The following is a 25,121-nucleotide window of genomic DNA, read 5'->3' as shown; positions in this document are numbered from 1 at the left end:
GTCACATGATGTGTTGGTTGTGATTTGTGATTGTTGAATATTATCATACTCGTATTGTGACGGTCGTTGGATTTGGTTGTTGATAGTAGTTGTGATTGATTGTATCTGACTGTGTTCTTTGGGATGCGTCCCTGGCTGAGTGGAGTCACTTGCGGGAGTGGCTTCACGCCCATGATTCGCCTTCTGTGGAACCCGCCACAGAAGGGATGTGCACATTAATGGATTTGGGTTTATCGCTTGATGGAGATGAGCGGGGCTTAGGTGGGAACGTCTGCGGCCCCCCACTGGCGGCGAGGAGTAACCTGTTGCGATGGGTGCTCTGGCAGGGCTACACACTTTAGTGTGTAGTCAGTATTGTGGAGTTGGTGATGGAGTTCAGAGTATATCTGACGATTGAGCTCTATTGTTTGTTGTATTGTTGAGTTATATAAATTGTGTGATTAGTACTGACCCCGTTAAATGTTTTGAAAACTGTGGTGATTCATTCGGGGATGGTGGACAGTTGTTGAGCAGGTATGAGTTGAGATACAAGGGCTAACTGGGATGTGTCGCCATCAAATGATAGAGTCTTCCGCTGTAATTTTGATAGTTGTTAGACAGTTGTTTTGAGAACATGTAATCCGTATTTTGGCAGTTTGGTTTTTGGATTGTATTCACTCACTTAAACTTTATACTATTTAAATGTTGTTTCTTTATTGTCTTTTGATTATCATTGCCTCGGAAAACCGAGATGGTGACAGCTTTATACCCGAGTGGTCCTGGTAAGGCACTTGGAATATGGGGGTGTCACAAACCAGGATAGGGGGAATGGGGGGGATCACCCCTGCGTTGAAAACAATATCAACGGTGACAGGACAAGGTATCAGAGGGATGGTAACGACAATGGACCCAAACCCGGACAAGTGATAGGCTTTAAAACCATCACGAAGAGCAAAAAACGACTCCACCCAAGTTGCATGCAATGAGACAGACAAAGAAACAGACGGAGAAACAAGGGAGACCGAAAAGAGAAACCCGATCGCAAGAACCACGAAGAACCGAGTCAAAACGAAACGGTAGAGAAAAAGGTGAGAAAACTGTGGTGAAGATCTAGAAATTTAGAGTGATAAACACGGCACCGGAGACAAGCCAAGACGGTCCCATCTCCGGTAACAGATCGACGGGCAGAACAGAAACTCCGGCGAGAAGGAAAAGTGGTGGAGGGAACCAAAATGATTATTGGGGATATCAAGAGACGAGATGCGATGTATCGCCGGAGATAGGCTTAGGAAGAACCCATCTCCGGCGATAGGGTAGGGAAAGAAGAAGGGAGGCAATGTATGGAGGGTGGAGGCGGTGGAACAAGAGAAGCTAGGTTAGGGTTTTTTTTTTTAGAGAGGGGGGAGAGGAAAGTTAGAGAGAGAAGCGGGTTGGTTATTGGTCAATTTAATTCGTAACATTTAACGAACGCATAAAATGATAAAAACAACCCGAACCACACCCGATCCGACCAGGTCGCATTTTCAGGACTACCATCCACAAGACTGACTGACAAACTGACAATGACTTGCAATTGTTGATAGAGTGATCTCAAACTCCCAACCATAAACCCTTAAAAAATCACTCAAACTTGCTCAAATCTTGCAATGGCACTCACTTCATTTGCATATCCACACCAAATTGTCATCTCCTTATCAAAATTACCCCAAGATTCAACCTTTACACCTGCAACAAAATCATGGATTCAACTTTCTTCAGCTGCACAAAAAAGGCTTCAACTTTCTTACATTACTTGTTCTTTTTCTTCACCATCATCATCACAGGAGACTACCTCTGAAACTGCTGAATCATGTGTTAATTTGGGTCTTTCTCTGTTTTCCAAAGGAAGGGTTTGTTTCTCTTCTTTCTTTCCTTTTGTATTTTCAAAATTATGAGGTTTTGTGATCTGGGTTACTTGCTTTTTGATGATTCTTTGCTGTATTGATGATAAGTTTGAAATGGGTAGTTTCAGTTTTTGATTTTGTGCTGAGAATTGGATAAAAGTTGTGTGTAATTGATGATACTAGATACCCTTTGCCTGTTCAACACGTCTCCCTTAAGACGGGGCTTTTCCGTCTGAAATTAAGACGGAGAAAATGTGACCATTTTTTGATAAAAAGTTACCACAACACAATTTTCTAATAAAATGTGCACAATTTTAGCTGTAACACGGTAACATTTCGTCATTAAATGGTCACTTTTTTACAAAATGGCGACATTTTCTCCTCCGTCTTGATTTCAGCCGGAAAAGGCGATCTGAAATGAGAATTTGCCTTGTTTGAAACCTTAGATACTGCTAAAGTATGTCAGAAAAATGTGTTTTTTATTACTATCAATTGTAGACTGTTAGAGATTAGTGCTCTACAAATTTTTATGGTGAAGTTTTCGAAACATGGAAAGGTAATCCGTGAATTACTACTGCTGATATTGAATTGAGTGAGTGTGGAGACAAGAGCGGATCCTCTGTCGCACTCTATGTTCCATCTTGTGTCCCACTGTCCAATTATTATGATTAAGGCAATCTTTTTATAAGATTTATGGATGATTCGTCGAAAGGAGAGGTAGTGGGACACAATATGGGACATGAATGTTGGACAATGAGTAAGGAGGAGACTAGTTATGGCTATTGTTATTGGATGAGAAGTCATTCAAATTGTAAAGTGGACAGATCAATTTACAGACTAACAGTATTGTCAAAATAGATAGAGATATCTCTCATAATGAAATCATTAACAAATGGCCGAGGCAGAGGGAGAACTGTGTTGTTAGATCAGGCATCTTGAACAATCTATAAATTTGCGGCCATTTTTCAAATTTCTTTGTATTTGCATCTATTCTTTGTTATCTTCCCCAAGGCCTTATCTGGATAGCAAAAGAGGAGAAAAAGGGACGGGAGGGGGAAGGAGGAACAGAAAAAGGAGGGGAGGGGGAAAGTTCTCCCTCCAAATCTCTCCTTTGTCGGAGAGATTTTAATTTTTGAGAAATAGTGGGATCCAATTTTCTTCCCCTCTAATCCCTCCACCTTCATCTTGCTAACCAAACAAAAGAAATCACCTCCCTCCATCTCCCTCCCTTCCCTTTCCCTCCATATCCCCTATCCAAGCACACCCTAATACCGTTTCCTTTGTTTTTCATCACGCATTTTTTTCCCGTTTGCATCTCCTCTAAGCTTTCCGCAACATTATTGTTCAAGTCTTCACACTTTTGTTTCACTTTTTTCTCTCTCACTTCCATCTCTTTCGCTTTTCTTTAGATTTTTTTTTTGTTTAGGTAATTTCCACTTCACATTGACTGTTCCATACGATGGTTCATGAATACTGTCTGCAAATCATTTTGAGACCAAGGCTTTATTGCTGTTAGTGTATTTGGTTTTAGAAAGGTCTTGTATCTACTATTTGCAGGTTAGAGAAGCTCTAGAACCGGATTTTCTAGGATTCTGTTTCTGACCTATTTGTTACTACTATTTGCAGGTTAGAGAAGCTCTAGAACAGTTCGATGTGGCCCTTACCTTGAATCCTAATGTTATGGAATCTCAAGCAGCACTTTACAATAAAGCATGTTGTCATGCTTACAGGTAGATCTCTATGTTGCTTCTGGACTATCTCCGCAATCTACTCAAAGGTTGTCATTGACTTGATCAATGATCAGGCACTATACGATAAGTGTAGTGTACATTGGTAAAAAAATAGTTAGAAAGGGGTTTGGCTATCAATTATGTTTACTGAGTGATATTTGATAATTTACAATGTACTTCGAAATTCCAAGATAAACCTCATATAATTGGTTTTTGTACTGGAGGTGTCCATTTTGTAGTATATGAAATAGGAAACAATGATCAAAACCTGAAACTCAAACTCTCTTAATATTTTTAGCCACGTTTATGTGTGTTGTATCAACTCTCTTATTTTCTGTTTTCATCTTACAAGTATTTATCGATGCATCAGCTAGCTGACATTTTTAGTATCCTCTCTTCTTGAGGTAGGGGTGAAGGAAAGCAAGCTGCTGAGTGTTTGCGCACAGCTCTTAAAGAATATGATCTCAAATTTGGTACCATCCTCAATGATCCAGACTTGGCTTCATTCAGAGCAACACCAGAATTCAAGGAGTTGCAAGAAGAGGTCAATGGCAAGCTTTTGTGATTCTTTTTGAATTTTTATTGTTTGTATGGACAATGGACCTCACATATACTCGCTCCGTTCACTTTTCGTTTTCGTATACTGTCCATGAACTTGACACATTTACCCCTGCTTTACACCATACGGAATGTAGTAGGAGTGAATGGAGGGAATACTAGTTTCAGACTTTCAGGATATGGTTCATTACTTTCTTGGTTTCTCAATTTGTGACGCTCTCACATATTCTTACTTTTTTATCCAAAATGCAGGCAAGACTTGGTGGTGAGGATATAGGCTATAGTTTCAGGAGAGACCTCAAGCTCATTAGTGAAGTCCAAGCTCCATTCCGTGGAGTTAGAAGATTCTTTTATGTGGCTTTTGCCGCAGCTGCAGGAATTTCAACTTTTTTCACAATACCGCGGTTAATCCTTGCGATTCAAGGAGGAGATAATGCTCCTGATCTTGTAAACACAGCTACAAATGCAGGCATTAATATTGGAGGTTAGACATCTTTTTTTCTTTAATATACACTGTATTTTTTTTCGCACTTGGTAACTCAGGAGAGAAATTATATGCTGTCTGGTAGTGGTTTTAGTTTACCACTAAAGCGAATCTCTGTGAATGATTTCCATAAATCTGTTTTTGATGTGAAGTATCAACATGTTTCTTGAGTATGATGTAGCTGTGAAATCAGCAATGTGCAGGTTTTGTAGTTCTGGTGGCACTATTTTTGTGGGAGAATAAGAAAGAGGAGGAGCAGCTAGCGCAAATTTCTCGAAATGAAACTCTGTCAAGGTTACCATTACGGCTTTCTACAAACCGCGTGGTGGAACTTGTGCAGCTGCGAGATACTGCAAGGCCGGTTAGTGCTGAATGTATTATCATATATTCTGACTCACATTCAATAATTTCTTGAACAAAATTGTTTTTGCAAAGTAAACTAAGTGCATGCGATTGATAAATGTGACCCAGTATTCATTTTAAGATATTTCAGCCATAAGCTTCAAAAGGGATTATTTTTAAGAACACTATCAGATACTTGCGCTATAGTGTTCGTATCGCAGCCCAAGCCTACTGGAGTTTATATGCCTTTTTATTATTCCACCGGTCTTGTCAAATAGTTTACATTTTCTTCTGGATCAATTTTTTTTTTTTTTTTTTTAAAAAAAATTATTTATGGATGCACATGCATATAAAGTAGGAACTCAATAGTCCAGCACTCGCTTTCCACCACACAACACATGGCTAAAACGAAATGTAAACTATATGAAACAGACTGAAGTAACTACGTAAACTATCCTCTGAGAGTCTGAGACAGAGATCTGATAACAAGTTTCAAAACTGGTAAATTTTCTTATAATATGATTTTTTTTTCGTAAAGGGCTTTGTCTTCATTTTGAGCTAATCATTTTTCTTCTTATACATCCTTACGTGTGTTCTAATATTCCTTTTATTAGTGGAACATTTAGGTAATTCTGGCTGGGAGAAAGGAGAGTGTTTCATTGGCAATGCGAAAAGCCGAAAAGTTTAGGACTGAGCTCCTAAGAAGAGGTGTTCTTTTAGTTCCTGTCATTTGGGGTGAAGGCAAGGCAGCTCCAGTAGTGAAGAAAGGCTTTGGGAGTTCTGAGAAGACTGCTACTGCTCTTCCTTCTATAGGGGTGAGGTTTCTTCCAAATCTTACTTTGAACTATTACTCCCTTCAAAAATATTAACTTGATTCTGCCTTTGTAGCGATATTGTAAACGTTAAGTTGTTAGCTATGTCCTGATCATGACATTTAATAATTACAAAAATGTGTTCCCACTCTGTTCGTGACAATCCAAAACACCGGTATATTTTATGTTCTTATATTCATGGCAGGATGAATTTGAGAAACGAGCTCAGTCTGTAACTGCAAAATCAAAGCTGCAAGCTGAGGTTCGGTTCAAGGCCGAGGCGGTGTCTCCAGGAGAATGGGAAAGGTGACTTAACTACCTGTTTTCTGGTTTTCTAAATTGATCTTAAATAGGGAACATGACAGTTGCGTCACACTCTCACATGCCCGTCAAGCTTAGTTAGGCGATATAATCCAATTATCCACATGCTGCTTTCGATTTGTATCTTGAGAATTCTATCTCCGATAATTGCTAATGAACCTTGATTTAAACGATGGTGATATAATCCATTATCCCACACGCTACTTTCGATCATCTCTGGTTATAGTAGACCGACATAGTCAATGTCAGCAGGGCCTCTACACAAATGACACCACCCCCTTCCATGGAGATTGAATCGAAGAATAAGAAAATTGATCATAAAAAATGATGAAATTATGATTTAATGCATTTTTTGTAGGCTTTTGCGTTATTGGCCTTCCTGCCATCACTTTAGCATTGTAAGAATATGTCACCTTCGTCCACTTGAAGGCTTGAAGTTAATGTTTCATCTCCGTATTGTTCTGGATTGATATTTGGGAGTAAAGCTAGTGATCATTGATTTGTCGAAAATTTGCAAAATTCTTATTCTTCCGTGACTGTCAAATTCTTTTGGAGTGTAATCAAATGATTAGTTTCCATAAGAATTAAATTACTTTGGATGGCTTTCATCATGATTTAGGAGACTAGCATTGCTTAGACGGAGATTTTCTTTCATACAAGCCTAACCAAAATAGTTTCTCAAATACACGATAGTTAGCATGTTTGCATTGAGATGCACGTGCATGTTTGTTCATCGGTATATCTTTATTTCAGGTGGATAAAGGACCAACAAAAATCTGAAGGAGTTACACCTGGTGAGGACGTGTACATATTACTGCGCCTAGATGGTCGTATCCGCAGATCTGGCAGGGTGAGTTTATGATGGACTTGTACATGATTCTGTTTTTGACAACTCTAGTTATGAAGAAGTCACTTGGACTATAATGCCCTTTGCTCTGGAATATGTCAATTCTGCATAGACCGAATTTAAATTATGCTGTACACAAAATGGATTTGAGGCATGTTTTCAGCTTTATTTGTTACATCGCAGACTACTAAAAGTCGTTACCTTGTCTGTGTTCATTTTCAGGGAATGCCCGACTGGCAACAAATTTTATCAGAGCTTCCTGCGATGGAGGACTTGCTGAGCCAACTTGAAAAATGAGGCTGTTACTCTCATCTTACCGCATTCTTTTGGGTTAACCTTTTGGCATTTGGATAGTTTGTTAAATTATACGGAATATTAACTGTGTATGACTGATGCTAGCCTTTGTACCAGCTTGTAAAGCAAAATCTCTAGGATACTGGATGCTATCAACATTGATTCTTTTTAACAGTTTGTTATCTATTCAAGGCTCATGTTGCGTTTCAAAATAAACGCTGAGGTGCCTTGTCCTCTCTTCCTCATATCATGTTTTCATTCAATGTTAGTATTGCACTAGGTCAATGAACAAGTGCATGAAAAATCGCGTCAGAACATGACGTATCTTTTACCCATGAGAATTGTGAAACTGTTTCCTAGGGCACACCGATAATATACTTAAAACCCCATTCACTAATAAACTTTTCATTAATAATGTAAGGCGATAGAAACACAGCTGACAGCACCCAAACCGTGCATTGTCTAAATACAACTATCCCTACTGATCAGAATTCGTAAAGCATATTTTCAGTTTGAATTTCTCAACTTAAGTACGGGGTAGAAAAACAGGGGTACACGTATGGAACTTGAACCGAACTTCACTTAGATTTCTTCAGAAGCTTCATGTGATTTGCTTTCGGCTGGTTTAGATTTTGATGGTGTCATTGGTGATGGAGATCCTTCAGCTCCCATCTCAGCCTTCAGTTCATTAATGCTCTGCTCAAGCTCATTGATACGATTACCCATCTCATCAAGTGCAAAGGAAGTTAAGGATTAACACATAAATATATGATTGTTTAGGAAGGTTTACTACACTATCCCAGTAATTCAAGAGCTCCGGCAAATGGCAGTGTTAAAGGGTCAGATGTGCAGAAGCATAACCTTACCTATGTTTAGCTCCGAGACTGTTATTAATTGACCCATGATGAAAGTTGAAATGAGAAGTGCAGAAGTCACTGTTACTCCACAGTAAAAAAAATTGCGGCCAATTTAGGAAATCAATAGCTGAAAGTTCGTTAACTGCCCATATTAAGGGACTTTGTGTGATATAGCAACGAAAATCAAAAGTATTTGTCATGCCAAGTTTATAACCAAAAGACGAGAATATTAAGGTTCATGAATTGAGATAATGAAGTACTTCGTATAAATAAACGAAAAGGATATTCTTAGTAACAATAGTGTCAGACATAGCTTGAAATCTGGTTTGCTGCAAGAGAAAAATCAAGTCAATAAGCCCTACCATATTGGACTATCGTCTATCAGAATTCGGAAATAATAGGGAATAAGCAGGACTCACCATCTGTGCAAGAAGGTTTTGCACCTGAATAGCAGATTAAACAAATTAGTAAACAAAGGGGGTAAAACTCTATAGGTCTCAAAATCACACGGACTGAAGCATTATAGATGACGGATGAATAATTATCTAAAAGTACCTTAAAACAAAAAAAATGCACTCTTTTTTATTCGATGGTTATATGTTTAAAGTGTCTTTATGAGATAGAATAAAGTGTCCTCTGTCAGAAGAGTGTAGTAAACATGTTTGTTCAAAACTGACGTCAAGGCGTCATACACAGCAATTTGAATATATGAAGAGTCAGTATTTGAAAATTTTCGGAAAAATAAATCATAGGCCCAGCCAGTTATAAAATAACACTATGGAGAAAAGAGAGGACAACTGTATTGCCAAAACTTGATGCATAATATGAGCTAAGACAAAGCCGGCTAGTAAAAATGTAAAATTGCTGATCAAAATAAAAATAAAATTGAAGTTGTAAGAAACTTACAAAAGTTGTCATGTCTGCAGAATTTTGCTTACCATCTGAATCATGTCCATCCTACAAACAAAAAACGCAAAGATTACACAAAGTCCAACTTAGAATGATTAAAAGGGAAATATCTTACTAATAGAGCATCAACATGCCATAAACTCTCCCTACAATGTAGCCTAAGAGGACTTCAAGCTGTCCATTTACTCCGTTTACTCCTCATTGAAGTAAAAAAAAATTACAATACCTAACTAAAGCATAATTCAGGCATAACAAAGTTTTCATGTAACGATTTACTCCGTATTACTCATTTTCTTTTTTTGGTAGCAAGGATGCCCATATCTAGCCATCTCGTAGTGCGAGATACAAGATCTGACAAGCAAGGTTTATGCCTTTCTTCAAAGGTGGAAGTCAACCACAATATCTTGTGTGATGCGATATTTCTTACCATATTCTCCCTCCCATTCACTGGAATCATACCATGAATTGAATATATGTAACTATGTAAGGAGTATTTTATTCAATTCATGGTATGATTCCAGTGAAATGGAAGAAAGTAATGTTTATATAAAGTTCAAAAACAACCAGTGATTAAGCTCAGCCAGTATGAATTAACAAAAGGTTGAACCCTTTATCATATTCAAAGCACATTGAGAAAGGTCAGAAGTCTAAATATTCCATGCTAGAAAGTACATGTCTTGACTAAACTAAGCCGTGCCTAGGCCAATCGTGCTTGAAACGTATTGATATACATATCCTTGAACTCATTAGCAGAAATCAAAGGTAATCTTTTGTAACTTTCCCTAATTACAAAAGATACACAACAAGCAGAATGACTATATATGTAGCGTTATTTTAAAGAAAACATTTGGAAGGAATATAACTTAACAAGCATTCAACAAGTATAACCTTGACAAAGCAGAGCACTATCTCTCTCCAACATAAAAGTGTTAAAACAGGGATACAAAACACAGCATAGCACTATAAGCAACTAAAACAACTGTCTTGGCCATCAAAAAAAAGGGGGGGAATGTCATTGGGAAGCAATGAGCAGAAATTGGTATATTAGTAACAGGCAATTTTCCCCAACCGCTAAAGATACCAACTGAAGTTGTTTATCATGAGGCAGTGCATACATACAAACATAACTGCCCTTATATTAATTTTCCTAAACCTCACCAGCTCACCCCCATTGGCTCACCTCAACGTTACATACAAGATTTATCGGATGAATAACTCCTTTTTTAAAAATCATTTTTGCAGATCAATTAGATCTCAAAAAAATAAAAAATAAATCCTCACGCTTAGTTTAGACTTTAGATTCTCTCGTCACACATGTCAACATGTTCATACACCAAAGAGCAACTGAGTTGCTGTCCAAAATCCAAATAAGAACTGAGAGGGATGTGCTCATACAAAGCATTGCTGGACACGTTTAACACTTGTCAACGGATAATCTAGGCACATTGGCGTACATTAAAGAGCCACAATACACACACACACAAGGTACTATTATCCCATAACAAATTAATAGAGGGCCAGAGGATGCTTCAGAACATTTTAACACAAAACAACAATCATACATTGTGTAACTAATTGACTATCTTTGATCAAAAAATTCTCATACCGACACAAAACACCATATGCACCACAATTGAGAAACAACTTAATACCTCAGGGTAATATCTAGACTATGTCCTCAAAAACAAGCAAATTGTGATTCGCTTACAATTAAATCATCAATTCTCATGTAACGCTTTAATACATAATACACAGCGATACGAATACACATTACTACGCATTTTATACACTAACACAGATAGATACTCCGTATTCAACAAAGATCACAATAGTCAGAATACGAGTACAAAATACGTGGGAACAGGGGATCCGGTAGCGTTTGCTACAACTAGAAATCAACGAAAACCTATATCACATTTGCTACAACTACGCAAATATTCAATAGATCACTGCAAATTCTTAGACATTCATCATAATCATCAAACAACAAGATCACATACAATTACAATTAAATGCACTTATTTGATTATAATGTCCAATGCAGGGAATGAGACGATGATATTAATTAAAATTTGAAATCTGGAAACAATAAATCAAATTGTTTGAATCGAAATGCGCGAGATCGTAGCAAGGAATCAACTGAAAAAAATTAAATATAAAAAATGAAAATGAATTTGAAAGGGAAATCGTGCTTACCATAGCTGGGGAACGGAGAAATTAGGGTTTAAAATTTGAATCGATGATGAAAAAGTTTCAAATTGGGGAAGAATGCAAGACAGTATGGAAATTGGAACTTGGAAGTGGGCCGTTTTATTGAGAAGTGGGAGAGGCGTTTTTGAGTTTTGAATATTTTGTGTACCCCACCTTATTTACATTTTTTTTATTTTAAATTAAAACGATTTTATCAAATCGGTTTATTCCGATAAATATCATCTCCGTTTATTTTGGATTGATAGGTCAAGTATTATTCACATAGAGATAAGACAAAAAGTAAAGGAGTTGTTAAATCCCGCACATAATTTTGTTTAATCCCGCACACTTTATCGTCTTATTCCGTCTTTACCTCTCTCACTTTTCACACACAATTAGAGAGACAATAATCAAAAGCAAGAAATCCAAAAAAAAAATCATGGATGCTCAGCCACCCCACCACCAGACACCCCACCACCAACCGCTCACAACCAGAACGCACCACCAACAGCCGCCATAAACCGACGCACCACCGGCTACAATAAACCGACCCACCACTCTTGAAACAACCACCAAAGTACTCTGAAACAGCCACCGGCCTGCCCACCGCACCCTCCTGGGAACGCCGACCAATTCTCCGATCACCCTACCCTGGCCAATAAGACGACCACCAACAACCACCCCTTCAATAATCCAACATCCCAAATTCCTAAAATTCAAACCCTAATTGTAAAAATTCTTCTTTTTAAAATAAAAAAATATTCATTCAACCAATTAAAAGGTGTGTATTAATAAATTTGTTGATAGAACGGCAAAATTACTTGTGATATGTGCGAATTAATATCCATAATTCGTTAAATTATTAGCAATTTGGTTGTGGTTGAGAGGAAGAGGAGAGAGAAATTTTTAAGGTGGTTTTTTTAACAAAGGGAAAATTTGGAATAAGGTGACAAAGTGTGCGGGATTTAGCAAATACGAAAGTTAAATGTACAGGGAATTACAAATGACTTGTCTTTATCCTCCCATATGAGTTTTATTTTACCCGTCACAAATTTGTGACGAATATCAGCCGTCACAAATGAGGATTTGTGATTTTGGGTATAGGGTGATAATGTAACAAGAAACACAAATACTATATACCTCCGGCTGTAAGTATTATAATCACTATACATTTATCCGAGTTTATGTCTAATTTTTCTGAGTTTTTTTAAAGTTTATTTTTTGGATCAATTGATGAAAACACTCTTTAATGTTGCACTTTTTAAAACTTCACACCTTATAAAAAGTTTTTTAAAACTTAATACCTTAATGTGCACTTCATTCGCATTTTTGTATCTTAAGTGGATTTAGGCCAAAAAAAAATGTGAAATACTGTCAAGATTGAATCAATCGTGACTTGTAGTTATAAGAGGGAAGAGAAAAAGTTGAAAATGTGAACATAGTGCATCATAAATACGTCGTCATGTCCTTAAAAAATAGCCGGAATATTCCATTTTTTTGGCCTAAATCCACTTAAGGTACCAAAATGAATGAAATGCACATTAAGGTATTAGGTTTTAAAAAAACTTTTCATAAGGTATTAAGTTTTAAAAAGTGCAACATTAAAGAATATTTTCATCAATTGATCCTTATTTTTTTTATGTTTAAATGGTTGAGTTCAGAAACTTTACAATATAACTCAAATTTTTTAAAAACAAAACTCGAAATTTTAAAACAAAGTCCGAATTCTACACCATACAACTAATAATATAGTCTATTAATTGAACAAAAAGGGTGAGGTAACTAGGTAAATATACTCCAAGGACCCAAATTATACATCCATCTAGTTAGAAGTTAGGACCTAAAATTTCAAAGAGTAGCTTTAAGGCCATTGATTGTATTCCGTTTATTTCACATACACAAAACGTTTCATCCTAATTCCTAAAGCAATAGGTCTTGGTATAGATGGGTGGGGCGAACAGACGGTAAAGACCTCTAATAAAATGGGTAGGGGGAACAAGGTGGGACACCCTCATGTGCTTCCCACTTTATGGTAAATGGGTATTTTATGAGGGAAAATGGTATCCGTTTATAAGTATAGACGGATACTGCCGTCTATAATGAGAATTTGTGTTCCTAAAGTATTTTGTTTGCATGCTACAATATTTTACTACTACTTTAATTGCTCATAGAAAATATAGAGTAGTTTGTGTTGTAAGCATTTCTTTGTGTTAAGCGGAGGATGTTTGAATTATTTAGTTAATATATTCGATTTGCTTAAAGAGAATTTATATATACACAAATAGTATATATTTAATCTGTTTTAAGCTTATAATAAATACTCCTTCCTAGTCGTTCATTTCTTCTCCCTTCTATTTTGTACAAGAAATAAGGAAATGATTTTGTATCATACAAAACACCCTACTGGATCACACAAACCTTTCCAAAAAAGGGTACATGAAAGAAAATCTGACTACTATGAAAAAGGAAAGAGGGAAGAAATGAGTGACATACTACTACAGTCCTAAGGAAGACTTGACTCTGTTTGGTAAAACAAACTGAAAAGGTAGCTGAAACCTGAAAAGATACCTGGAAACTGAAAAACTACCTGAAACCTGAAAAGATAGTGGATAAGGTAAATGTGACCGATTATATAAGAAATTGTTTGGCAAATTAACTAAAAAGGTAGCTTATTTTGGTAAAATGACGTAAAAGGATATAGTAATTATTTAATATATTTAAATTGAAAGGGTAAAAGGTAATATTACCAAAAATTTCATTTTATTTTAGGTAGCTTAATTGGGCAAATAAGCTACTTGTCAAACACTCCCAGAAAAATAAGTTGCATGATTTTTTTCTCAAAAAAGCTATTTCAGTCAAAACAGGTATCTAAAATGTCTTACCAAACAAAGCCGGACTCATCTCGAAATTGCGAAAGCGATGATGTTGGAGGTTGTGTCACGGACATAAATTGGGAGAAATGAGTAGTTCCAAAACTTACAACCAATTTGAGTTCCAACGAAAGGCCAAAAGTATACGCTGATTAATCTCTTACCTTATCCCTTTTCCTTTTCCTTTTCACTGTTCTCTATTTATTGGAGTATACTTTTTCCGCCATAACTTAAAACTCTCCGCATACCTTAAACCCCCCGCCATTAAAATCCTTAAACCCTAATTTTACTCACAAATTAAGCTATGGACCCAGAAACGACGTCGCTTCTTTCCCGCCAACCTTCAGGTATACGTGCTTTACCTTCTAATGACGATGACGACGATGACGAAACTGATGATGATTACGAAACCAATTATGATTACAGTTACTATAGGAATAATTCGTTTAATAAATCTAATAAGTTTAATGAAAACAACACAAATTTGATTGATAATGATAGTAATGTTAGCAGTAATACTAGTTTAAGTAGTGGAAATAATGGTGGGTTAGTGGAAGTTGAGGAATCTGAGGGTTTTGTTGATGACCCAGTTGAGGAAATGGTAGGGGAAATGGTGGGTAATTCTCAAAATGATGTTTTTGAAACCGGGTCGGGTTTGGGTTCGGGTAGTAAAGTTGGTGTACCGGTGGCGAAGGTGTCGGGTGAGGGGGATACTGATGTTGGTAGTGGAGAGGATGATGAGGGTAGTGAGATTGAGGAGTTGTATGGTCTTCAAAGGGTTGTTCCGAGGGTTAGGGTTTTAGATGAGGAGGACTACGAGGAGGAAGAGGAAGAGGAAGAGTGGGGTGAGTCTTTGGAGGGACCTATTGGCGACGAGGTTGTTGATGAGGGGGATGGTGACGCGGTCGTGGATAACATAAATGTGGATGTGGTTGAAGCTGTGAGGTCAGGTGTTGGTGGTGTTGAACCTGTGGAAGAGGAGGCTTCTACTGGTGAGCAATCTGTTGAGGTTGATTTTAGGACTGTTGATGATACTGTGGTTCCATCGACTAATGAGGATGATTCGGTTATGGATTCTACTAGTGTTGGTGCTTCAGAGGAAAGGAAGGATTTGGATGTTGTAGCGAGGGAAGGCGCTGTTGCAGTAGAATCTGCTCCAGTGGATTCTGTACTTCCTGAAGCTGTTGGTGTGAAGTACACTGATGAGGGGGATGCTGTTGTGGACTCCAATAATGTTGATGCTGCTGAAGCTGCTAGGTCAAGTGTTGCTGTCGTTGGGGAAGTGAAAGGATCAGGTGCAGTAGTCGGAAACTCAGTGGTTGAAGATGTCGCCCCTGAGGTCGAGGATTCTGTTGCTGAAAAATATGCTTCAGAGAATCCGACGGCCATCAGAACTGATGAAGCAAAATTTGTGGATGAAGGCGACTCCGTTGTTGATGCGACAGGGGTAGCTGTCGTTGGGGAATCTGAGTCTGAGGGAACAGAACTAGAAACAAAGGATGTAGTAGCCCCTGTTGTAGAAAATGTGTCATTGGCTAACGACTTCTCACAGTTGGCAGACCCAATTTCATCTGAGGTTAGTCTTCCTGACTATTATAATTTTGCTAAATTTCTTGTCACTGACTGTTGAACTTTCTGACCCTTTTTTGTCTGTGCAGGTTGTTGAGAGGCCAGATGATGAGCTGGAAGAGGCTCAAACCAATGTTGCTGAAGCGCCCCGGTCTATAGAGATCCCCGAGTTACTTAACCCAGAAAAAAGTAAGTCGGAAACTGATTTCGTTTCCAAAGAACGTGAGCCTTCAGATGAATTACAGTATTCTGGTGGAGAGGATGAGAAGGTTGAGCTAGATAATATTATGAATGATGAGCCTGCTATTGGTCCAGTTTCAGTAGGTGGAGAGAAAGCAATTCCCCATTCATATGCCAGTGTCTTGGTTGACGGGGTTGATTCAACCACCTCTGATAAGAACCAGCTTGAGCAATCAAGTGCGGATTCTGAGGATGGAATTTATGTGGCGCAAGAGAAAGGCGATGATCTAGGCTCGGGTACAGATGGGGAGGATGATCTCATTTACTATGGAAGTGGAAGTTTTTCTAAAATGGTTGCAGAAGAGTTGAAAACTCATGATAATTCCGGAATGATTGATGGTCAGGTAGTCACAGATTCTGAGGATGCTGATTCTGATGACGGAAATGAGCTTTTTGATTCAGCTGCGTTAACTGCTTTGTTGAAAGCTGCAACTAGAGGAGGAACGGATTCCGGCTCCATCACTGTAAGATCGCAAGACGGATCTCGCCTTTTTTCTTTGGAGCGACCTGCTGGCTTGGAACCATCACTTCGGTCTGCCAGGCCTACCACTGGTCCCACCAATTCAGGTTTCTTTAATCCCACAAATTTTGCTCCTCCATCAGAAGAGAACCTTAGTGAAGAAGACAAAAAGAAGCTGCAGAATTTACAGCATCTAAAGGTGAAATTCTTAAGGCTGGCTCAAAAACTCGGTGTTACCGCCGAGCATTCCTTGGCGGCACAAGTTCTATATAAACTAACAGTTTTTGCTGGGAGAACGGTGAGTCCAGCCTTTAGTCTTGATAATGCGAAGCACACAGCTATGCAGCTTGAAGCTGAGGGAAAAGATTTGGACTTCTCCTTGAACATCTTGGTTCTTGGAAAATTAGGTGTTGGGAAAAGCGCCATTATCAACTCTATATTTGGTGAAGAGAAGGTCAAAATTAATGCATTTGATTCTGAAACTACTTCTGTAAACAAGGTCTGCGGAAATGTGGACGGAGTCAAGATCAGGTTCATTGATGCACCTGGTCTCAGATCAGCGGCAATGGAGCAGGGTTACAACCGTAAAGTGCTGGCATCTGTCAAGAAACTGACAAACAAGTATCCTCCAGATGTGATGTTTTACGTGGATCGCCTGGACTCACAGACAAGAGATCTTAATGATCTACCCTTGTTAAAAACGATCTCTAATTCTCTTGGTACTTCAATCTGGCGGAATGCGATTGTCACTCTTACTCATGCGTCCTCTGCACCTCCAGACGGGCCATCTGGCACCCCATTAAGTTATGAGGTGTTTGTGGCACAACGTAGCCATATTGTTCAGCAGTCAATAGGTCAAGCTGTTGGTGAAATGCGTTTGATGAATCTAAATATGATGAACCCTGTTTCTCTTGTTGAGAATCACTCTGCCTGTCGAAAGAACCGGGAAGGCCAGAAGATACTTCCCAATGGCCAAGCATGGAGGCCACAATTACTGTTGTTGTGCTACTCGGTCAAAATCTTGTCAGAAGCTAATGCTAGCTCAAAAATTCAAGATGCTTTTGACCCTAGAAAGCTCTTGGGTTACCGTTCCCGGTCTCCGCCACTCCCTTATTTGCTGTCTTCATTATTGCAACCTCGGGCCCACCCAAAACTTTCAGCTGATCAAGGGGGTGACAATGTCGACTCGGATATTGACTTGGACGATGTGTCAGATTCTGATCAAGAAGAAGAGGAGGAGTATGATCAGCTTCCACCATTTAAGCCTCTGAAGAAATCTCAGATGGCAAAACTTAGCAGTGATCAGAAGAAGGCGTACTTTGAAGAGTATGATTACCGAGTAAAACTTCTACAAAGGAAGCAATGGAGAGAGGAGCTTAAAAGAATGAGGGAGGCGAAGAAGGGCGGGAAGGATGGTGTAAGTGAGAATCCAGAAGAATATGATGGTGAAAATGGAGCACCTGCAGCTGTTCCAGTTCCATTGCCTGACATGACTTTACCTCCATCTTTCGATAGTGACAATCCTGCTTATCGTTACCGATTCTTGGAGCCAACTTCACAATTCTTGGCTAGACCAGTTTTGGACCCGCATGGGTGGGACCATGACTGTGGCTATGAAGGTGTCAACGTAGAGCACACAATGGGTATAGCAGAACGTTACCCAGCATCCTTTACAGTACAGGTGAATAAAGACAAAAAGGACTTCAACATCCATCTGGATTCTGCAGTTTCAGCTAAGCATGGTGAAAATGGTTCTAGTTTATTGGGTTTTGATGTTCAAACTATCGGCAAGCAGTATGCATACATTGTGAGAGGGGAAAGCAAGTTTAAAAACTTGAAGAAGAACAAGACAGCTGCTGGAGTTACAGTCACATTTTTAGGAGAAAATATAGCAACAGGGGTAAAAGTTGAAGATCAAATAATGGTGGGCAAGAGGTTGGTTTTGGTGGGCAGCACAGGAACTGTCCGATCTCAGAAAGACGCTGCATATGGTGCTAATCTTGAAGTACGTCTCAGAGAAGCAGATTATCCAATAGGGCAGGAACAGTCCTCATTTACGCTTTCTTTAATGAAATGGAGAGGTGACCTAGCAGTGGGGGGCAATCTTCAGTCTCAGATTTCAGTTGGGCGGAATTCAAAAATGGTCGTTCGAGCTGCTCTGAATAACAAGATGAGTGGACAGGTTACAGTGCGGACTAGCAGCTCCGATCATCTCTCGATTGCCCTTGCTGGTCTCATACCAATTGTTGTTGCCATCTATCAGAAGCTGAGATCTGGGGATGATAGTGAGAACTACTCTATCTATTAGATTTGTTATTTACATCTGTATTGCATTTGTTGTTTTCTCATCCTTGTATCATTAATCAATCATAATAGACTATTTTCTTCTGTGAGCCAGTTTTGTTGTATTTTCCAGTAAGGCTCAATGTATTTCTTCTTAGCACCTATTTTTTCCTTTGGGAGTACTTGTCTTGCGGGTTTTCATTATATTCTAAATGAGCATGCTCCGTGGAAATTCCTTGAAGATCAATGTCAATGTTTTTCCAAAAAAATAATTCCATGCTCGATAATGTTTATCTATATACACAGGGCAATATTCTTGTTGAGTTGCTCATTGAAGTGGCATGGAAGAATGTCACAAATCTATGCTTACTGGAGAATCTGTTCTTGTTTTCAAGAAGGAAGGGCATTTAGTGTCGGCTGGAACAATGAATTGGGTAAAGATTATTTGTTGTTATCAAATTTGTCATTTTTGATACTTATTTTTAGTGCTTTGTTTTGATAACGATGACTGTGACACTGACATCAAAATCTCAACACCCCTGAGCTGTGTATATATGCTTCAGCCTGTTATTTCACTCTGAGATTTTAATGAGATTTACTGTATAAAGGTATAACTACTCTTGATAGAGTTCATTCTGAAATATTGCTGCAAGTTCCTACCGAATGCCAATTCTCTTGTATCAGTGAGTCACTGACTAGTCCATTTTTTGTATGATTAATATCAGGTGGTCTGTTGGCTTTGCGATTGATACTTGTTGCCACCAACTCTCTTATACTACAGCGCTATGATTCCAAGAAACAGGGAACACATGAGGTACGAGTTTAAAATTATAGCTTTGCCTGTTTCTCTGCAGAAGTTTTCTCTCTTCTAGACCTGCCAATTGCATTTTAAGGCCTCAAATGACTATTGTAGAATTCTAGATTATTGTTTAGGAAAAACTGAAAATTATTTTCTTTTAACATACTACATTTGAGATCTGTTTTTCAGCTTTACTGCCTTTTACTGTGCGACGTCTAATTGAACATTGCTACCTTAATTAATGTCTGGCCAAACAAAAACTAATGTACCTGCAATTTTGAATTTTCCATCAGAATTTGTGCTTTTTATTCCAAAACTCATCTTAATTCTTCTTATTTGCTACTCTGTGTTTTCGTTTTCTATGTTCCTCCATGTTTTTTTATAGCTGCATACAAGAAATGTCCCTTCATTTTTCTGTAGCACCACCTCAACTTCTCGTCATGTTACATTGTAGAGCAAGTTTTAGGTCGTCATAATTTTATCTGTTACCCTCAAATCTGTATGATACAGCTGCATCTCTTGCGGTAAAGAAAAGGGCAGTCGATTAAAGTTTTCTATCGCCAGATTTCACACAAAAGAAAATTGTAGAAAATAAGTTTAAAAAGTGAAAAAGGAAAATAATTTTCTATTTATCTAATCATGAATACATCTGAAATTATTACTCCTTGGGGCTGAAGTCTTTAACTATAAGACCTTACATACAACTCTTGCCAGAGTTACATCTAAAACAAACGCAACCCAAGACATACACATCCACAAAATATGATACCGATAAAATGGTCAGATAGCTAGGTTCAGAAATCAAGTCGTGATGAGAAAATGGTTATATCCAACAACAAAATGATTGGGTGCGTGTGCCGTAGAAATCATCCATTGGATCTTCTATTCCCAAAGTGTGATATTTGCCTGTTTCAAGTGAATAGTAGACAATTCCATTACCCCTACGTCTTGGTAGATAGATTCTGTTCTTCACAGTGCTATCTTTAGCCTTTGCTGAAATTGATGACGCCGAACTAAGGAATAACACATGATCCCCTAAATCATCCAGCTGATCCCAATACTCTTCTGAAGTTTCGAACTTGAACACTTGAACCCGCCTTCCAACCTCTTGAAAGAAAACAGATATAAGTTGTCCCTCAAGTTCAAGTAGATAGCATGAGTTTAGTGATGAACTTTCTTCTTCTGTCAACGGACCATCGTAAACCATCCAACTCCACGCTCCTTGTACCATTTCAAAAACCCCGAGATTACCTTCCACCCCGATAAAATAAAATGCTCCATTGTGATACTTGGGGCTAGACGTATAACTGGCTTGAAAGTCAGCACCCTCAAACAAACGGTATTCCCATTTTCCAGTGGCCGCTTGAAAACAACTGATATGTACCCCAACAAACCCTAAAATTCCAACGGTTACACAGTCGGAAGAGATAGGACATGTAGAAAATGCATAGCTTGCATTGGAAACTGTCATGGGCCAAGATGGGTATGTTCCTTTCTCTTTGGTGAAAGGATTGAAATACTGCAAGGAGTCTCCTTCATTGCGCAATAGCAGCCAGCCATCCTTGTAAAACTCAACCGATGCTAGAGAGGAAGGTGAATGTGGTGTCTTGATGGTATAAGAAATAAGTTCAAATGGATCCCATAGTTCACTTGTCCCTTTGTTATTCTCAAGGGTCATGAACAAAGGTAACGAACTGCCAGCTCACCATTTTGCTAAAGGGGCTTCTGTGCAAATAGTTTTGCAAGTGGCGCGTAGATTCATGTAATCGAATAAATGTACACGGTTTGCTATTGGTTTCAGAATGTCTGCTGGAAGTTCAGACAATGAAGGACTCGACATTTTCTTGTCTGCCTCTTCTTTCTTATCCTCTATTTGTTTCGGTTTTTCAGCATTCTTTATCTTACCTTCCTGAGCATTGTTTGTCTTCTCTTCCTGAATGGGTGATAACCTGTCAATTAGCACAGAAATATATATGAGGAAAATCAAAATGATGGAAGAGATACTCGGATTTTATCAAGGCAGAACAGTTTATGTGACCTATGTCATGTACAGTACGAAAAATGATGCAATATGCCATTTGAACAAAATCTTGTTTCAAGATGACATATGTCTTGAAGTTTAACGGTTAAATTGCTTTCAGTTCTTGCAGGGGACGATGAGCTTTAGCCCACAAGCAACCTCACTTACCCTACAAGCAACATCAAAGAATATTGTTTTGCAGTATGCCAGTATGTAGTACATTTGCTTTAAACGAGATTTACGCCCATTAATTTTAGTTGTTCCTGTCATTCTGAGTTAGACTAGGTCCTATTAACTTAAAATATCATACCAATATCCCTCCTTCCGAGTTCCGCCCCTGCAAAACCAAATTGGACACCATTTTACACCCACCTATCCACCATGCTAAAGTATTCAGTCCCATCGCCATTACTATTTACTACCCCCTATCAGTTCTATTCCACCCATATTCAACCATCTCAGTGGCCACTTTGAGATACCTTTTGAGATTAACTGAAAGTTAGGATGTATGGGCAAAGTTGGAGTCCCAATCAGGGAGGAGTTGTAAATTGCTGTCAGCAGCAAGGTTCAGATCGTTTGCGCATGTTGGTGATTGAAGTTCAGGTGAGGGAGGTTTGAGGTGAGCACTTGGTTTGAGAAGTGTGTGGATTTCACTGAAGGAGTTCGTTTGACTCCTTTAGGTAGCAGTTACTGATCATGGAAGTAAGCACATAGTTCACCAAAACCCGTCTACAAGCATTAGGACAATCTCTTAGTTCTGGAGCCTCGAGCCTCTAATTTACCAGTCCTGTTTTTTTTATTCTTCTAGCAGTAATTGGATTTCAAGATATTCAAAAGGCAAGCTTCCTTCCCAAAAACCAGAAACAGAAATGATTTCATCAATTAGGTTCATGTTCATCCCATTAAAGTATGCACATGATTTCTGTGCATTCATTTCATTTGTAAACCAGGCTTATTGTCACGATTATTTACAAACGTTGTCTATGTTTAGTGTTTACTACCTTAAAGTGTTGTCTGGGCAGGGCACTACGCTATCTCATCTTATAATCAATGTTCACTGTGTCATTCATTTAACACCTGCTAATCCTAATCCTTGGTCTGCAGGTTAAAATGAGTGAAATAAGGACCCAGCTACCCGTGAATTTCGATGCGTCCTCTTCTTCGCATAAGCAAGTATGCTGGCCTATATGGCCTGGTTTGCTTGCCGCGTGTTCAATACTCTCTTATCTCAATAGTTTTGTATTACCATTTATATTTTTTGTGAGTAGTATTTTAATGAAGGTAAGTAATGATCAGCACAGAGGAAGCGTTTTTTTTAATAATCGTATGTCGCATTTATTTGGAAACAAACAGTAGACAATAGTGAGGGAGAAGCGACTTTTATCATTCGGAAATTATAAACCATATACTCCATAACTAGTATAGATCCCGCGCGAATGCGCGGTTTTTTTAGATAGAAATATTAAAGAAAATAACAATTATATATACAACTGATATTTAACTCAATTTAAAATTTAATTGTAAAATTTATTATTATTATGTTTTGTATTAATCCAGTTGTAAATATAATATAATGAAAGCCTAATTACAGATATGATATGATAAAGCTCAATTACAGATATGATATAATGAAAGCCCAATTACAACAAAATTCATTTAGGCGGGAAAATTTTTAAGATCTCTTATTCTTTTAGTATAAGGGGGATGCAGGCAGATCTACAGCATAAATTCATACAGTGAGGATACCAATCCATTAATAAACAACATTTTTATTAATCAAAAAATCAAACATTAGTGATAAACCGACTCTAGATTTGATAATAATACCAAAAATAAAATCAATTCTTCAATTACTGTACCATATAATGTAGATCTACAACTTTATAAAGTGAATACAAATCCAGCAATAAATTGCATTTTGATCAAAAAAATTGAAACATACGTCCGTACTGAGCTGCTTGGACAACAGATCGAACTATCAAATTCATCCGAACAGTAACTGCATTTGTGCGGCTTGATTTTGTCATTTCCTGCAATTTTACCCTTACCATTATTTGCTGCAACCTTCTTTAACCTTTTTGGATTTGTTCCTCCCAGATTGGTTTCCCGCCATTTATTTTGGGGATGATTTTGGGGAAAGATAGTAGTATAGGTAGAGGTGGCAATTGGGTCACTCGAATATGTTAACGGTCGAGTCAAAACGGGTTCGGGTTATGTCGGGTCAATGACAGTTCAGTCAGTTATGGGTCATGTCGGGTCATGTTCGGGTCAGGCCATCAACAGGTGGCAAGTCGGGTCGGGTCAGTATCGGGTCAGGATATCAACTTATATTTTATCTTATATATTTAGTTTTTGACGAGTAACTAGTTCTATTACCCGTGAAATTCACGGTATTAGCTATGTTATCACGTTGGTGGTTGATAAAGTAACTAATAGGATAGTTTCAGGAATAATCGAGAAACTAGAGAGATACAATAAGATTTCCAAAAAGAAGGAGGAAAATCGAATGTGTATTTCTATTGAATGATTGAATGATTACAAGATTTATAGAGTTCTAGAGAGAGAGAGAAGAAATTACACAAATGATCAAAAACTGTTGAATGAAAAGTAGTTACATGTATTTATAACAAATTCCTAACAACTTTTCTAACTCATTCTGGTTGTAACAACTTGTGACAGATTGCTGAGCTGACAATTCCAGTTTAAGTCGGTTAAACAGCTGTTATTTAACTAACTCATATCAATCCATCCCCTTAACTAACAGCTTGTCCTCAAGTGTTATCTAATTTGAACCCTGGGAACCTCTTTTCGATGTCATCATAAGCCTCCCACGTTGCATCCTCTGCAGTAGAATTAGACCATTGAATCAACACATACACCACTCCAGAAATGCCTTTCTTAACCAATTTCCTGTCCAGGACCTTTACTGGTTCAGCTCTAATATGGTGTAATTCATCTACTTCAGGCAGATATCTAATTATAGGAGTTGGACCTTCATGCTTCCTTAACAAGGATATGTGAAAAACAGGGTGGATCTTAGCTTAAGAGGGTAGCTCCAGCTTGTAAGCTACTTGGCCTACTCTGTGGGTTATTGGGAATGGTCCATAGAATTTTGGAGATAGCTTGGCACAAGTTCTTGAGGCTACAGAGTGCTGCCTATATGGCTGTAACTTAACATACACCAAGTCACCCACTGACAGTTCTTTATCCTTTCTTTTTCCATCAGCTTGTTTCTTCATTCTGTCCTGAGCTCTTTTCAAGTGAAATTTCAGCATCTTAATGCAATCTTCCCTTGCAGCCAAGCTTCTGTTTACAGCTTCCACCCTACTATCCCCTAGAACATAAGGTATGTGTATGGTAGGGTCTTGCCCATACACGATCTCATATGGGGTTTTCCGAGCTGCTGAATGAAATGAGGTATTGTACCACCATTCTGCCAGGGAAATCCACTTAGCCCATTCTTTTGGATGTTCACTTGTCATGCATCTTAGGTAAGCTTCTAGACATCTGTTAACTACCTCTGTTTGACCATCCGTTTGGGGGTGATAAGCTGTTGACATTAACAGATCCACCTGCAGTAGTCTGAACAATTCTTGCCAAAAATTGCTCAAAAAGATTTTATCCATGTCGCTCACAATGGTTTTTGGCATACCATGGAGTCTAAAGACTTGATC

At 38.3% G+C, this 25,121-nt stretch overlaps 4 protein-coding genes across 4 annotated transcripts; 3 read left to right on the top strand and 1 right to left on the bottom strand.

The window, feature by feature from the left end:
• The first annotated feature begins 1,534 nt into the window (after positions 1-1,534).
• Positions 1,535-7,493, top strand: LOC141591933 (protein LOW PSII ACCUMULATION 1, chloroplastic-like). Its single transcript, XM_074412439.1, has 9 exons — positions 1,535-1,868; positions 3,489-3,592; positions 4,001-4,136; positions 4,403-4,634; positions 4,838-4,995; positions 5,603-5,791; positions 5,994-6,094; positions 6,863-6,959; positions 7,179-7,493. Exons 1-9 carry the CDS (start codon positions 1,626-1,628, stop codon positions 7,251-7,253), a joined length of 1,335 nt encoding a protein of 444 aa, XP_074268540.1. The 5' UTR covers positions 1,535-1,625; the 3' UTR covers positions 7,254-7,493.
• A 146-nt stretch (positions 7,494-7,639) lies between these two features.
• LOC141591934 (heat shock factor-binding protein-like) lies at positions 7,640-11,328 on the bottom strand. The gene is made up of 5 exons (XM_074412440.1): positions 11,213-11,328; positions 9,014-9,064; positions 8,527-8,550; positions 8,394-8,436; positions 7,640-7,984 (listed from the first exon to the last, which is right to left on the bottom strand). The coding sequence occupies exons 1-5, from the start codon at positions 11,213-11,215 to the stop codon at positions 7,833-7,835; spliced, it is 273 nt and encodes a 90-aa protein (XP_074268541.1). The 5' UTR covers positions 11,216-11,328; the 3' UTR covers positions 7,640-7,832.
• Positions 11,329-14,180: 2,852 nt separating this feature from the next.
• Positions 14,181-18,742, top strand: LOC141591931 (translocase of chloroplast 159, chloroplastic-like). Its single transcript, XM_074412436.1, has 2 exons — positions 14,181-15,652; positions 15,735-18,742. The coding sequence occupies exons 1-2, from the start codon at positions 14,381-14,383 to the stop codon at positions 18,651-18,653; spliced, it is 4,191 nt and encodes a 1,396-aa protein (XP_074268537.1). The 5' UTR covers positions 14,181-14,380; the 3' UTR covers positions 18,654-18,742.
• Positions 18,743-18,770: 28 nt separating this feature from the next.
• On the top strand, positions 18,771-22,831 carry LOC141591932 (uncharacterized). Its single transcript, XM_074412437.1, has 4 exons — positions 18,771-19,062; positions 19,354-19,442; positions 21,569-21,656; positions 22,552-22,831. Exons 1-4 carry the CDS (start codon positions 18,771-18,773, stop codon positions 22,554-22,556), a joined length of 474 nt encoding a protein of 157 aa, XP_074268538.1. The 3' UTR covers positions 22,557-22,831.
• The last annotated feature ends 2,290 nt before the right edge of the window (positions 22,832-25,121 follow it).

This window comes from Silene latifolia, chromosome 7 (assembly GCF_048544455.1).
Source record: "Silene latifolia isolate original U9 population chromosome 7, ASM4854445v1, whole genome shotgun sequence".
Classification (NCBI taxonomy): domain Eukaryota; kingdom Viridiplantae; phylum Streptophyta; class Magnoliopsida; order Caryophyllales; family Caryophyllaceae; genus Silene; species Silene latifolia.
The sequence above is the reverse complement of the archived record's forward strand: the minus strand, read 5'-3'. Positions and strand labels throughout refer to the sequence as shown.

What these genes read in the sequence shown, in the direction of transcription:
- LOC141591934 (XM_074412440.1), bottom strand. An exon ending in CTGCAGACATGACAACTTTT is followed by an intron (nt 8,551 to 9,013) that starts GTAAGTTTCTTA and finishes TCTGCTATTCAG; the next exon opens with GTGCAAAACCTTCTTGCACA. An exon ending in AAAACCTTCTTGCACAGATG is followed by an intron (nt 8,437 to 8,526) that starts GTGAGTCCTGCT and finishes TTTCTCTTGCAG; the next exon opens with CAAACCAGATTTCAAGCTAT.
- LOC141591933 (XM_074412439.1), top strand. Translation starts at nt 1,626, where the DNA reads ATGGCACTCACTTCATTTGCATATCCACACCAAATTGTCATCTCCTTA. An exon ending in GCATGTTGTCATGCTTACAG is followed by an intron (nt 3,593 to 4,000) that starts GTAGATCTCTAT and finishes TTCTTGAGGTAG; the next exon opens with GGGTGAAGGAAAGCAAGCTG. An exon ending in TCTCCAGGAGAATGGGAAAG is followed by an intron (nt 6,095 to 6,862) that starts GTGACTTAACTA and finishes TCTTTATTTCAG; the next exon opens with GTGGATAAAGGACCAACAAA.
- LOC141591931 (XM_074412436.1), top strand. Translation starts at nt 14,381, where the DNA reads ATGGACCCAGAAACGACGTCGCTTCTTTCCCGCCAACCTTCAGGTATA. An exon ending in CAGACCCAATTTCATCTGAG is followed by an intron (nt 15,653 to 15,734) that starts GTTAGTCTTCCT and finishes TTGTCTGTGCAG; the next exon opens with GTTGTTGAGAGGCCAGATGA.
- LOC141591932 (XM_074412437.1), top strand. Translation starts at nt 18,771, where the DNA reads ATGTATTTCTTCTTAGCACCTATTTTTTCCTTTGGGAGTACTTGTCTT. An exon ending in CGGCTGGAACAATGAATTGG is followed by an intron (nt 19,063 to 19,353) that starts GTAAAGATTATT and finishes GATTAATATCAG; the next exon opens with GTGGTCTGTTGGCTTTGCGA. An exon ending in AGAAACAGGGAACACATGAG is followed by an intron (nt 19,443 to 21,568) that starts GTACGAGTTTAA and finishes AATTGCTTTCAG; the next exon opens with TTCTTGCAGGGGACGATGAG.